This window comes from Argopecten irradians, chromosome 2 (genome assembly GCF_041381155.1).
Source record: "Argopecten irradians isolate NY chromosome 2, Ai_NY, whole genome shotgun sequence".
Classification (NCBI taxonomy): Eukaryota; Metazoa; Mollusca; class Bivalvia; order Pectinida; family Pectinidae; genus Argopecten; species Argopecten irradians.
The window spans coordinates 9,977,381-9,992,977 of NC_091135.1; the positions used below are offsets into that span (position 1 = coordinate 9,977,381).

Sequence of the window (15,597 nt, forward strand, 5' to 3'; positions counted from 1 at the left end):
CTTTTATACATCCTACTTTCGATTGCCTTTTTCCCTGAATTAACTTACTGATACGCCGTTGCCATGAGGAAGATTAACAATTATGCAGGTCACAAAAATCCTTATAATAATGCAACGGTAACAATTCTAGAGTTATATTGTGATAAAACATTACGGATGTGAGTCTAAAACAGCAGGTATTTTCATTATGGATTAAATTGAACGTCCGCGGGAGAGTAGTTTAATAATTTGATATTGCTGTAAAACTTACATACTGAAGGCAGAGTGCGCAAAGGTTAGACTTCATTTTTATTTATCATCTCATCAGCCATATATTTGTCCGGAAGTTGAAAGGTACAGCTGAATCTATAGATCTGTACAAAGGTTATATATAACGAGATATTTAACAAATCCACTGTAATGTGAAAAAAAGTATGTGTGGTTGTGTGTGGAATGAATCTCGTCCCGTGTGAGTACACTTAATGTTATGTAATATTTCGATTTTTTAATACAATTTGATTTGAACCGTAAAAAAACATTTAAAGATGCTCCACCACTGATGAATGGTATTTTTTCACTATCAAAAACAGGAGCAGACGATTTAGTTTTTTCTTCAGTTACAAAAGTTACTTACTTTACACCATTACCACCATTGAAAAGTTTGAGCTTCTAATTTTACTTTAAGTTCAAAATATGAAAAATAATTAATTGCATCCCGAAAAAATTCTATGGCACTATATCGTATATGGAATGAAGTAATGATTGCGCATGCACCAAAGGCGAAAGAAATTATTTTATGTTATTTTTATGTTAATTTGGCATATATGTACACGATAAAACACCAATTATTGTTCAAATGATGAATATCATGCATGCTCTGTCGGCGGTGGAGCATCTGCATCTAACAAAATGTTCTGATGGCCTATGTACAATGTAGCGATCGTATTGTAAGATCAACATCATAATTATAGCTTGTTCGTATCAATTTGTTGCAATAGCCGATACCGTAGTACACTTTTATGTGGTCCCTTTTATAGCCAAACGAGTCTGTCCACCAGACACTATAAATTACTTATAAGATTATTTTCAGCAGAATTCTAATACTATCTCCCCCTAGTTTGAAAATCAGCCATTTCAGAAATAAATAAATTATCAAACTCACTTTTCTTGGTATTTTTTTACATTATAGAGACTAGTGCCCAGTCTGTAGTGAAACGTGTACCGTGGTGTACAGTTTGCGTAGTACATATTTTACAATCTTATATTCAAAAGTATCAAAAGTTCAAAAGCCCACAAGAGGCCGGCAAAATGAAATGGAAGCAAAAAATGTATCTCTTTTTAATCTTGTTGATTATTTCATAAATGGTATAGAAAGATGTGAAAACATGGTATAAAAATGTGAATATTAAAATGAATGGTCGTTTTATATCTTTCTGTATCAAATAACGGCTGAAAGCAGCAATGGTACATAAACATGTAAAGTGTTTGATATTGAAGTTACTGGTTTTGACAACAAAAGAAAACTCTCAGATAAAGCTTTCGTCATATATTAGTTTCCCAAAAAGTCTCTTGCTAAAGCAGTACTACAGAACTGGAATAGATTTTAAAAAAATCACTTTCATTTGGATTAAGAATATTTCTGTTCGTTATGTGAACTGTTAGTTTACAAAACAAAATGAGGACACCATGGATATCTCATTTAATGATAGTTGGTTCCAAGTAACAACTCTTGTTGTGACAACGTCATGGTTTTAACCCCAATATTCCGTTCACATATCTATGTACCATCAGTGGTACAGTCAATTGTCTGTTCGAGAATAGAAGTCCAGCTACACAGCCAATATTTCCTAACCTGAATTTCAGGTCAAGAAATCTTGACCTGAAATTCACCTGAAATTGACCAGAACTTCTGGTTAATTTCAGGTGAAATTCAGGTCAAGATTTCTTGACCTGAAATTCTGGTCAAGTTCTGGTCAATTTCAGGTTAAGATTTCTTGACCTGAAATTCAGGTCAAATTTCAGGTCAATTTCAGGTTAGGAAATATTGGCTGTGTAGGTTTGGCACCTGTGTCCTATATCAATATAGCTTACATAATATAAAGTTTCTTTTTAAAGAAAATATGTCGCAGTCCGTCCTGCCGTCATTATTTAATGACAGGTATGTTTTAATCATTATGAAGTATACTATCAATGTATCAAACGTATGTCATCACAGCAATGCATCGGGATACACATCGCATAAATATCGATTTATACCTTGTGTATTTACACTTAAGTTTTGTTTACTTTTTTGGAAACTTATTGAGCTGGAAGTTGAAATTTCCTTTGATACAGGACTCTCAGATCGATTTTTTTTGTCTATGAACTTATCCGGCTTTATACATTGCATATAACTAGTTAATTGAATAAAGAAACTAAGAACTCGCGTACTTGAAATTGAGTATTTTGATGAATTTATTGTAATTAATTGTAATGAAAAATAAAAAAAGTTTAATTTCGAAAATATTTTGAAGAAAATTTAATCCATATATTTAAATAAGAAGGGAAATTAATATCAATGCATGTGTAAAGTTTCTTTAAAGTGATATTAATCTTTCTGAAGAAATCATTTTTTCTGTTTGGCTGATCACTTTTCCGTCAATGCACAAATTAATTTAAAATGCAAGTTGTACTCGTCTTTGCTTGTACTTAAGAACTCCTATCTATATTTCCGTTTGTGTCGGGTGTCGAGGCTATTTTCCATTTGATCACACATTTGTAACGGATCTCTTTATTTTATATATCAGCATAGCAGTCATTACTTCTCAGTTGAGGTGTACAATGTTTAATGTAAAATCAAACAACATTTTCACTTTGTTGCCGACTGAGATTCCAACTGTGGCCGAAAAGATGTCGTGTGCTTTGAGATGTCACCAGGCTAGCTGTGCAGCATTTGCCGTAGAGGGTGACAATCGTATGTGTAACTTCATGCAGACAAACAGCTATCCGTCCGGTAACTTGTATATCAATGTTATCAGGATGTGTCATTTCCCACCGGCTGGGTCTCCTTCGGGTGTCTACACTATAACACCCAGTGACCTGGTCACCACTGAGGTTTTCTGTGATATGGATACCGTGGACGGCGGATGGACGGTCATACAGCACAGATTTGACGGGAGCCAGGACTTCTATCGAATGTGGAAGGAATACAAACGAGGATTCGGCTCTCCCTATGGGGAATACTGGATCGGAAATGAGAATCTGTACTTGCTGACTTCCTCGGGTTCATATGAACTTCGAATTGAGATGGGGGATGTTTCAGGTTTATCCAAACATTTCTCTTATTCGAATTTTTCTGTCGCATCTGAGAATGAAAATTACACCTTGACAATATCTGGATTTTCAGGACACGTGCATTTTGATTCGATGGCTGTACATAACTTGAACCAATTCAGTACGGCTGATAGAGATAATGATGCAACAAGTGCTTGGAATTGCGCCGAGGATTACAGTGGCGGATGGTGGTACGACAACTGTCTCCTGGTCAATCTTAATGGACGATACGATCCAACAGCAACGGATGACGCCAAAGCTATGTACTGGTTTGCTTTCAAATCAATTAACTCCAATGCGCTGAACTACTCTAAAATGATGATTCGACCGGTTTGATTTTTGTGCTTGGATCTTGTTAGTGGTCACGTGGTATGACGGACAGCTGTTTTAATCTGAACTGAAATGTAACAATCTATACTTTATCAATTAATCCACCATTATCCTTCGAACTCTACCCCTGCGATATTAGAACAATTTCCAAGTGACAAGTGGACAAGGATATCTCAACCCAAGTGAAAGATTTTGTCAACCTGAGACTTGCCTAAGGTTAGCGGTCAAAATCTTCGATGAGGGTTGAGACAACCCTGTCCACTTGACAGATAATGTTTGATGTTTTCTCCCACACTTAGCGGAACAGATTATGACATTTTAGCTGCTTCCCAGCTTTTTCAACGCGCCATTATCACAGAAACGTCTTTATGCTATTACGCCGCAGGTATCGATGACGCATACGAGTTGTCTTACACCCCACCCCCTCTGACAACAAAGCAACCACGGGATATCCCTGTGAAGTATGGGAGAATGGATGGTATGTTATATATAATGGAAAATAACATGGTAAAATGACGTGACGGTGTGCAACGCAAGTGTGTAGGATTTGTTAAGGTTTCCTTAAACGGTAATGAGTTTTTGTATTCTGTTTATCTGACTAATTTGATAATACTTCTAAGCCACTCAAGATATAAATTTTGCTCCGGAAAGGTAGTGAGCCTTTAATTTCGTACCCACCTCACCACCTACAAAACGTTCCAGGACAAGAACGAAATACTCCCCACACTGTCCTATATAATATTATATTCGTTATAGGGTATCCATGGTTTAACGGTGTGACCGAAAGTAATAGTGATAAATACATGCTTGCTTTATGTTATACGATCCACACATTCGCATTGACGATTGTGTCAGTCCATTGAACTTAGACGGAATGCATATTTTATAAGATGGATTTTAGTGTTACATCAATTCTGCAAAAGATTTAAAGTCTAGTACGTACAATGCATTTCTAGATCATACTATCAAACATACTGAAAACCGTGGAGATATTCGAGAATACTTACTAGTATTTAAGCGATTTTACTCGGGTAATAATTTCGCGGTGCAAACCTTTTGCAATTAATTTCATACATTCACGAAATTGTGTACGTACAGTACAATCACGAAGTAGCTGTTAAATACACTCGGTATATCAATATCAAGCAGAGATTTTAACATAAATTACAAACTTCAAAGGATTATTATGTAACTGATCATTTTTTTAAAGGGGCATTATTATAAATTTGAATATTTATTTGGCGATAATCATCACAAACGTCATCTATTGTATTCCAATAAAAGACTTGTGAAAAAAGGGATGACGGTTTTTAGAATACTGTTACAGGCTTCACTGAGATACTCTTTACCATCAAAATACGAGTACATGTGTCTGTTATGAATAAAAACAAATACGCTTGCCTTACAAAGGCATCAGGCAAAAGTGTCTTTCTGAGTCGTTGTATTTGTTACAAAGTATGGGTTAAAAATAATTTTGCAATTGTACATTTTATTGTTGTGAGTTGTTGTTATATAGAAAACGATGTATTTAAGCTAGCGCTTCATGGAATTTGCCTACAATGTATGTCCAGTTGGCATTCATACTTGCTATGAATGCCAACTGAAAGACGTTCAATGCTTATATTTACATTTGATAACAATTCTATGGTGAAATCCCAAGAAATTTTGCATCTCTAATGAATAAAGTATTCATTATCGTTAACTATGAAATAGCCATTTGAACATCCATCTTCCGTGATCGCTGGCAGGACAATTGTGACGTCACAATGATAATCGCGTTATAATAAGCGGATGGCAGTTCATTTAAGCATTGAATGACTATTAGTTGGCATCCATAGTCATAATGAATGCCAATTGGACAGAGGCAATTTCCATGAAGCGTACTAGCGCTTCATGTTGGATTTTCCTCTGTCAAGTTTGCATTTAAATTGGCTATGAATGCCAACTGAAAGACGTTCAATGCTTATATTTATATTTGGTTAAAATTTTGTATTGAAATAAATCAACGGATTTTGCATATACAATGTATAATGAATTAATCATTCGTTATCACCAAGGATGGAACAGCCATGTCAACAGCCATTTTACGTGATCGCTGGCACGACAATTGTGACGTCACAATGATAATGACGTCATAAAATGCGATTGAAGTTCATAGTCTTTATGACTGCAAACTTCATTTGGTAAGGTTGCATAGTGGGACTGCAGTGAAAATGTTAATATAAACTGATGAATGCCAACTGCGCTTGCTAGATTTACATGCTACGCCACAGAGAAAATGTAAATATAAGATGGTGAGTATTGTTTTCGTTGCAGGCTATATTATAATAAAATAATAACTTTGTATCACATATGCACATTACAACCGTCAACATTTGAGCTGATGTATCGACTGTCATACTTTCATCCGGAGCTAAATATAAACTAACGCAGACCTTAGATTTTTTTAACTGAATATGTATTTTAATTCAAAAGGTTTTATCACAACCATGAAGAACATGGAATGCTTAATAAACACTCTAGATATTAATGTCCATGCACAGCCAATAGTACTTAGCTTGTGGTTACCAGTAATATACAAATGACCTTTAACCCTCGTGCAATTTGCCAGTGATGGACGGGCAATTCGCGGTAAAGTACGGTTATTAAGAAAGTACTACTAAAACTAGGCTTGGTCCCTTTGTGCAGATTTAACTGTGCTATGATACACTTTGGTCTAGTTAGGTTATGTCATTAATATTTTAAACAAATTATATATCTCTCTCTTTTCATTAAATGCCCAATTTGATGCATTGATACTATTGATACAGATCATCATCAAGGACCCCTTAATTAATTTTAATTATTGCCTCATTAATCAAACCTTTTGCTGAATATTTGTTTATTTCATAACATCTTAATCATACGTTTCACCCTTGCAGTTAAATAATATAATTATTATTCTAAACAAATTCTATATCTTTTAGTTCAATACCCAATTTAAACTATTGATACATATGAATCATCATCAATTACTTTCAATTATCGCCTCATTAATCAAACCTTGTGCTGAATATTTGTTTATTGCGTAACATCTTAATCACCACGATTCACCCTTGTATCTACTGCCAAGTTGATATTAAAAATGTAATAAACATAAAATTGTCATACACATTTATCACTGTCTTCTTCTGTATATTCAATGTAAATGTGTTATTCGTCCATGTCATATATATCTTGACATGGAAGCCATTTAATGATCTTAAATAATTACTCACATCTAAAAATTAATACTTTGCTACATATGGCCTCAGAATGCAAATAATATTAATTCTTTACAATTATTAATGGCATCAACTACAAAAAGTGAATGCCGATTTCTTCAGAGAATGACATCATCAATTGTTACAGTTTATGTAAACAGAAACACGCGATCGAAGCAACCGATTCGATGAACATAGCAAAACTGACTAGCGATTCAATTTTTTTAAAATATCCTCTTTTCTGATAGGTCCATATAGATTTTCTCTCATTCATTTAAAGATTATATTTGTTTTGGGCTAAGTTCGTCAATCTTGGATCGCATATCTACTGTTATAGTGAAGTAGTTTCCATTAGTATATGTAATTCTTATGTATCTCTTAACCATATATATCCTTGTCGTGGTAGCTTCTTTGTTAAAAGGACAATTCACTCAGGCTAATTCTTTCACATAACCAAGAAGCGAAATATGGCATTAATGTATTGTTCTACATTTCTTATGAAACATATAGCATAAAATATTTACAAATTCCACGTCATTGTTGAGTATTTTTATTGATACCGTTGTAATTACAAATCGTTGATCAATACGATTAAGCAGGTACAATATGTACGCTGTACCCATACCCGAACCAAAGTCATGCACGTTAAACAAATGAACTAAATACCACTTGAGGATGTGATGAAACGATTTTTTAGGCAAGAAATTCACATAATAAGGTAAACACACTACTGTCATAGCGATTGGAGCAGTTCTAGACAAAAGTAGCATTACTCTACGAGCAAGGGACAGGGTTCGGCATACAAGATGTTCGACCACAATGTGTCACGGCGGACAGCGAGCGAGTTTGAACATCTCACACGCATTTCACCGTCATGGACTTTTCTTGCATATCACAGTAAAACGACTGATCTAATTTCCATTAGAAATAGGTTTTTTTCCGATATATGTACAAATTCTAATGTTCTCTTAGACTGAATTGTCCCTTTAAGTATGCATGAAGTGAACTGCACAATGGATAAATTAAAATACATGACAATTTCACTTTGTCGCCGTCTGAGATTCCAACAGCGGCGGAGAGGATGCCGTGTGCCTTACAATGTCACGAGGCTAGCTGTGCAGCATTTGCCATAGAGGGTGACAATCGTATGTGTAACTTTCTGCAGTCAAACAGCAGTCCATACGGTGATTTATATATTAACGTGGACATCAAGATGTGTCATTTCCTACCGTGCAGGTTGATGCTTTTCGGGTTCTTTTTTTTATAATTTATTTTTTATTTCATTTTCATGTGCAATATACCACATAATAAATAGATTCTCGCATTCTTATTCACATTCAATATCCCTATCACTCTCATTCTCACAACATCTTACTCATATTATCATCATCATCATCATCATCATCACAACCATAATCTATCTCATCATCATCATAACATCATCTTCATCATCAATATCATCATCACCACCATCATCTTTATCATCATCAACATAATTATAATCATCAACATCTTCATCTTCATCGTCAGCATTCATCATCACATCGTCTTTATTATCTCATCATACTGTCAATTATCATACTTTCATCTTATATTAACCATTCAAGAACAATCACTCTATTCCGTCCACACATAAAAAGAAGCATACATAATCATATATTCTCTTCTCTCATACTATTTTTCACTCATGAAGGCGGTTATTAGTAAGGTGATAATAGTAAATTAGATGCAAGTTAGGCCATATAGTATATATATATTGATAGAGGTATATTGCACTTATAAGTAGAGCAGAAAGAAAAGAAAGGAAAGTATAGCAAGGAGGTAAGATAAAGATTTAGAAAGGAGGAAGGTAGGCTAGCAGAATTGTGGTATTCGGCCATGTCAAAAACAATCTTAAATACTTAATATGTATATGTCTTTTAAAAAATCATAATAAGTCAGCAGAATATATAATAAACGAACACTGAAACAGGCTTTAAGAGAAATCAATAAGTTTTTTCCACTTACTCCACTCTGTATCAAATTTTTCCTTTTCTCCTTTTCCAATAGCAATATATTTTTGAACATTATAATGGTCTTTTATTGTATTAATTACAATGTATTTTAAATGTAATTTAAATGTATTGAATTATGAAAGCATCTCATCCTATAAATATATTGTTTAATAATAATAATAATTTCATTATCAACCCTATTTATTGATGGATGATTATCAGAGATCAACCCAAATAGAAATGACTTTTTATTTACAGCAAAGGGAATTAATAAAGCCTGTAAGAATGTTTCAAAACTTTGTAGTAATGACTGTACCTCAATACATTCCCATAAAATATGTATAATAGTTTCTCTTTCAGAATTACACAGTATACAAAGAGGGGAGGTAACCAGACCAATTTTGAATAAAAAATAATTTGTTGTTAAAATATGATGAGCTACTCGGAACTGAAACCACTGAAGCTTTGTATTTTTTGTGACCTGGAAAGGGATTTTATATATATTTGTCCAATCAGTATCATTCAAATCATCAAATATCAAGTTCCATTTTCTTTTACTAGATGGTGTTGTGTTATTTTTCATAAGCTTTTTGTAAAATATCTTTGAGCCTTTCATTTTAGGACACTCGAAAAATGATTTTAAATTTGATAGTATAAAGGGACAGACAATTCTATTATTACTCAAATCCAAACCTGAAATCACCTTCTTAATGGCTGATGTAAAGCCGTGATATTGCAAAAAGTTTGTCACAATCTGGTATTTCTGTGAGAATTCATTTAAAGAATAAAAAGATCCTGTGGATATATCTTTCATTACATCAAAAATATTAACAACGCCTTTTTTATACCAATTTTTATAAAAAATAGTTTTCCCCCCAATACATATCTTTTTGTTATACCAGAGTGGTATTTCCCAAACTGACTCATTGTTCTCCATCTTTTCCTGTTGTTGGTTAAGTCTATGCCATGATCTTAAGACATCCCTCCAAAACTGGTTTTTACATTTGTTTATACATAAATAAATATATTCGCTACCACAGTTGGCCAATAAATCAATATCAATATAAGTTTTCAAAAAATAGATTGCCATTTTTCATTGGTTTGGAATAGTCTCCTTATCCAATTCAATTTTAGCGAGCAAATAAAAGTGTCAATATTTATCATTTTCAAGCCTCCATTCATGTAATCTTGAACCACAACATCTCTCTTGATTTTATCTGACCCACCATTCCATAAGAAATGAAACAGAATTGAGTTTAGATTCTTCAGAAAAAGTTCGTTTGGATTTGGAAGCGAAATAAAAAGATGATTAAGTTGCGATACAAGCAATGACTTAATTATATGAATTCTGCCTATTGGGGTCAAAGACCTTCTTCTCCAAGTTTTGATCAGAGACTTATGTTTAATTAATTTTTTATCAAAGTTCAACTTTGGAATTTCATGGAGGTTCACGCTGAAATCAATTCCTAATAAAGTGAATTTGTTTCTACCCCACTGTAATTTTAAATGTGGTAAAAATGAGTCCTGGCTATACTTTTTGCGGCCTATCCAAACTACTTGAGTTTTTTCTATGTTAATTTTCAAACCTGAAATTTTTGAATATTCGTCCAATTCATTAATTGCCCCTGCCAAAGATTTTTCGGATCCATCTAATATAAGTGATATAAGATACTAGTATTGGACAATTATCAATATCAATACCTGTAATATTATCATTATTTCTTAATCTAATGGCCAAAATTTCTGCACATAGTATAAACAAGTAAGGAGCGATTGGATCTCCTTGACGACAGCTTTTCGGGTTCTTAACTTCTACCAATTCAGCACCGCTGATAAAGATAATGAAGTCAGCGATGCTAACTGTGCGGTGATATACCATGGAGGATGGTGGTACAGCAGCTGTCACGTTGGAAATTTCAATGGGCGATACGATCCAACAGCATTTAATGATCCATCGGCTATGTGTTGGGTTTCTTTCAACATCGGACAATACAGTGTACTGAAGTACTCCGAAATGATGATCCGTCCAATTTAATTTTTTCTAGTATGTCTTGTATTCGATTTTTTTGTTGCTAAATGGGAATGAAAATTACAGTTTAACAATAGCTGGATATATAGATACAATACCGTTTCATTTCATCTCTTTGCATAACTTATTTCTTTCAGTCCTGCTGATAACGTCCATAGGACGGATCATTGTGTCACGTCTGACAATAGTGAGTGGTGGTCCGAGGACTTATAGTGTTGAAACATCGTGTCTTTTTCATCGTATCTACGGGGCGCCGATCGGGACTTTTTCTTTTTGTAATCAAAATTAATGTACACAAAATTGAATTCAGTCATAACGAAGTCATTTTCGTCTTACAAAATTATCTTTCAGCGCACAAAATTCATTTTATCTATCTCCACAAAATTTATTTCTGTCATGACAAAATTCATTTTTGTGAACGAAATTGAGTTTTGTTAGACAAAAGTGAAAATTAAACACAAAATTCAATTTTGTCTACACAAATTTCCTTTCTTTCATGATTTAATTCATTTTTGGTAGACGAAATTAAGTTTTGTTTGACAAAAGTGAAAATTGAACACAAAGTTTAATTTTGTGTCACAAAAGTCAATTATGTCACCGAATCCAAATATGGATATATGCAAATAAACTGTCTCATCACGATTTTGTGACGTGGCCTCTCATTGGATATAGTGACCTTTGGTATGACACGCGCACATGGTGTTAAATCAATGTGACATTACATAATGGATAGGCTGCAAGAGCTTTTGGAGAAAGCACCTGTGTTTGTATCATCCGTGTCATTCTTGTGGATGTTTAATATACTTACTCTAATACATGTAAGCAGATTATGTCATGACTTCTTGTGAAAGGCGCATGCTCTGGAAAATCATTTATAAGGCCTAGTATAAGGGAGGGAGTTTACGATATTAAGTACAGGTCGATTACGTACATACAGAAATGGATACTCTATAGAAAATAGTCTTTCCAGGAAATGCACATGAATTGTCATAAGCGTAATGATTACGTACCTATTCAACAAATATTCGTTCACTATCACAACTTTTAAGTCCGGTTACCCATCGCCAAATATTGAGCGAACTGTAGGCGTTTCAACAAATCGGTTAGCAGCTTACAAGTAAAGGTCAAACATGGACTCATTTGCATACTTAACTGACGAAAATGAATTCTGTCGAGACGAAATTGAATTTTGTCGAGACGAAAATGAATTCTGTCCACAAAATTGAAATTTGTCATAACAAAAATGATATTTGTCCACTGAAAGATGATTTTGTTTAACAAAATTTGTTTATGTCGTAACGGAAATGAAGTTATTATAAAAAAACATTTTTTGTAAGACGAAAGTGATTTTGTTACGACAGAATTCAATTCTGTGTCACGAAATTGAATTTTGTCTACAAAACTTAATTTCGTCATGAATTTTGTCCACTGAAAGATTGTTTGTATAACAAAACTGATCTTTGTAATATGTTATAAATTTAGTTAATCTGGACTCGGTTTTGTTGAACAAAATTCATTTTTGTCTATACAAAATTGGATTTCGTGTACAAAGTCACAAGTGTCCCATTTGGTGCCCCGTAGTATCTGTCGTGCATATATTTACAAAACTTAAATAGAAATTAACATAATTTGTTGATCATTGTAGTTGTTTGAATCATAGTGTTTCACCTATAACGTTTAATTAAGTCATCAGTGTTTTATTTTCCTGATCGGCAGTTCAACCACATACAGATACATTGTACATGACTCCGGTGGCTTTAAGGCTGAAATAGTCACCTTCTTTCAGTTTTCCCTATTAACATAACAATCCTGCAATAAGGGATTTAGCATTGTATCTGCTGCCCTTATTGCATGATCGTAAAAGATTTCAGTCGAGTGTTTAATCACCGTATTCCGTCTTATTGGGTGGAAAACCTTAAAGCGATAGTTGCTTCTCCCATTCAAATTATATGTGCTGTATAATTTTCATACGCCTAGTTATGTGATAAAATAAAATTAAACACTAGATAATAATAAATTAATGCCTATCATGTCGGTATATAGGCCATTTTTGTATCAGGACTCTCACAAGGGCTTTCTGACGGCGCCAAACTTCATAGACTTTCTGAAAAAAAACAGAATGTTTAATTATTTGGAAACACAAATTATGTTAAATATGTACATAATTTGTGAACCTAAAATCTTAATGATATATAGTTTATATGTATTGCATGATTGTCCTTTGTAAACATAAACACTCAAAAATGTAATTTTCATGCACCGCAAAATAGTACTTAGCTTGTGCTTACCAGTCGATCACATAAATGACCTTTAACCCTTGGGCAATCTGCCAATGAGCTCCAGAGTACTGCTTTCGCGGATTACATACTGTGCGAGGAATTCGCAGAAAGGTTCGGTCGATAAAATAGACAGTGAAAACGTTAGGCTTGGTCCAATTATACAGATATACATGTAACTGTGTCATTATCAACTTTGGATTATTTAAATTTAATGCAATTAATCTTTTAAACAAATTATATATCTTTCTCTTTTCGTTCGATACTCATTTTCAACTATTGATACACAGTTATTATTACCAATTATCCTTTAAGTAATTTCAATTATACCCTCATGAATCAAACCTTGCGCTGAATATATGTATATTACCACGTGTCACCCTTGTATATATTGTCAAGTTGATATTGAAAATGTAAAGAATAATATTGACATACCTATTTATCACTGTTTTCTTCTGTATCGTCAATGAAGTTTTGTTTATTTGTACATGTCATTTATATCTTGACATGGTTCAATGGAATGATCCTAAAAATGTATAACTTACTATCTATTTCCTCAGCACGTAATTAATCATAATGCTATGACAGTTCTTAATGGCCTCCACAACAATGTTATTTCTTAAAAAAGAATGACATCGTCAATTGTTACAGTTTATCTAAACAGAAACAGGTGCGAAGCAAACGATTCGATGAATATAGCAAAACACTGGCTGATTTATCATCTTTAGAATATCCTCTTTTCTGATTGGTCCATATAGATTGTCACTCATTTAAAAATCATATTTGGTTTGAGCTCAGTTCGTCAATCTGGGATCGCATATCTACGTGTTATAGTGAAGTTGTTTCCACTAGTATATAATTCTAATAGATCTCTTCACCATGTATGTCCATGTCGTGGTGGCTTTTTTGTTAAGTATATATCAAGTGAACTGCACAATGTTTAATGTTAAGAAACATGACAATTTCACTTTGTCGCCGTCTCAGATCCCAACTGTGGCCGAAAGGATGTCGTGTGCTTTGAGATGTCACCAGGCTAGCTGTGCAGCATTTGCCGTAGAGGGTGACAATCGTATGTGTAACTTCATGCAGACAAACAGCTATCCGTCCGGTAACTTGTATGTCAATGTTATCAAGATGTGTCATTTCCTACCGGCTGGGTCTCCTTCGGGTGTCTACACTATAACACCCAGTGACCTGGTCACTACTAATGTGTTCTGTGATATGGATACTTTGGGCCGCGGATGGACGGTCATTCAACATAGATTTGACGGGAGCCAGAACTTCTATCAAATGTGGAAGGAATACAAACGAGGATTCGGCTCTCCCTATGGGGAATACTGGATCGGAAATGAGAATCTGTACTTGCTGACGTCCTCGGATTCATATGAACTTCGCATCGAGATGGGGGATATTTCAGGTATATCCAAGTATGCCTCTTATTCGACTTTCTCTGTCGCTTCTGAAATTGAAAACTATAAACTGACAGTGTCTGGATTTACAGGAGATGTACGTTCCGATGCATTGCAAGTGCATAACTTGGACCAATTCAGCACCGCTGATAAAGATAATGACGTCACCGTTGCTAACTGTGCGGCGGATTTAAATGGAGGATGGTGGTATAACAATTGTGTTGTGGTCAATCTCAATGGACGATACGATCCAACAGCAATTGATGACCCAACGGCTATGTGTTGGTTTGATTTCAAATCCTCACAATACAATGCATTGAACTACTCCAAAATGATGATTCGTTCAGTTTAATTTCTTCTAGTATGCCTTGTTTTCGGCTTTTTCTGTTGCTAAATGAGAGTGAAAATTAGAGTTTAACAATAGCTGGATATATAGATACCGTTTATATTTCATCATCTCTGTGCATAACTTAATTCTTTCAGTCCTGCTGATAACGACCATAGGACGGGTCATTGTGTTACGTCTGACAATAGTGAGTGGTGGTCCGATGACTTATAGTGTTGAAACATCGTGTCTTTTTCATCGTATCTGTCGTGCACGTGTATATCTTTACAAAACCTAAATAAAAATTAACATAATTTGTTGATCATTGTAGTTGCTTGAATCATAGTGTTTCACCTATAAAGTTTAGTTAATTCATCAATGTTGGTTTTTTTTCTGATAGGCAGTTCGACCACATATGATTACAGATAAATGACTCCGACGGCTTCAAGGCTGAAATGGTCACCGTCTTACAGCTTTCCCTATAAACATGACAATCATGCAAGAAGGGCGTTAGAATTGTACCTGCTGCCCTTATTGCATGATCGTAAAAGCTTTCAGTCGAGTGTTTAATCACTGTATACCTTGCTACTGGGCGGAAACCTTAAAGCGGTAGTTGCAACTCACATACATGTTGTGAGAGTATTCTATTGATTTTTGTCTGTTTAACATAGGTAGGTTAAGTTAAAGACAAACTATCCTAA

The 15,597-nt window shown here is 34.3% G+C and overlaps 1 protein-coding gene and 1 pseudogene across 1 annotated transcript; both read left to right on the forward strand.

Annotated features, from left to right (window-relative positions):
• Positions 1-3,066: 3,066 nt before the first annotated feature.
• On the forward strand, positions 3,067-10,892 carry LOC138316426 (ficolin-3-like). Its single transcript, XM_069258121.1, has 3 exons — positions 3,067-3,560; positions 3,921-4,099; positions 10,651-10,892. Exons 1-3 carry the CDS (start codon positions 3,085-3,087, stop codon positions 10,890-10,892), a joined length of 897 nt encoding a protein of 298 aa, XP_069114222.1. The 5' UTR covers positions 3,067-3,084.
• Positions 10,893-14,333: 3,441 nt separating this feature from the next.
• LOC138316877 (ficolin-1 pseudogene) lies at positions 14,334-15,155 on the forward strand (annotated as a pseudogene).
• Positions 15,156-15,597: the final 442 nt, after the last annotated feature.

Excerpts from the sequence above, each read along its gene's own strand:
- LOC138316426 (XM_069258121.1), top strand. The coding sequence starts at position 3,085 with ATGGATACCGTGGACGGCGGATGGACGGTCATACAGCACAGATTTGAC. Across the intron at positions 3,561-3,920 it reads GACGCCAAAGCTATGTACTG|CGGAACAGATTATGACATTT; the intron begins GTTTGCTTTCAA and ends TCCCACACTTAG. Across the intron at positions 4,100-10,650 it reads GAAGTATGGGAGAATGGATG|CTTTTCGGGTTCTTAACTTC; the intron begins GTATGTTATATA and ends CCTTGACGACAG.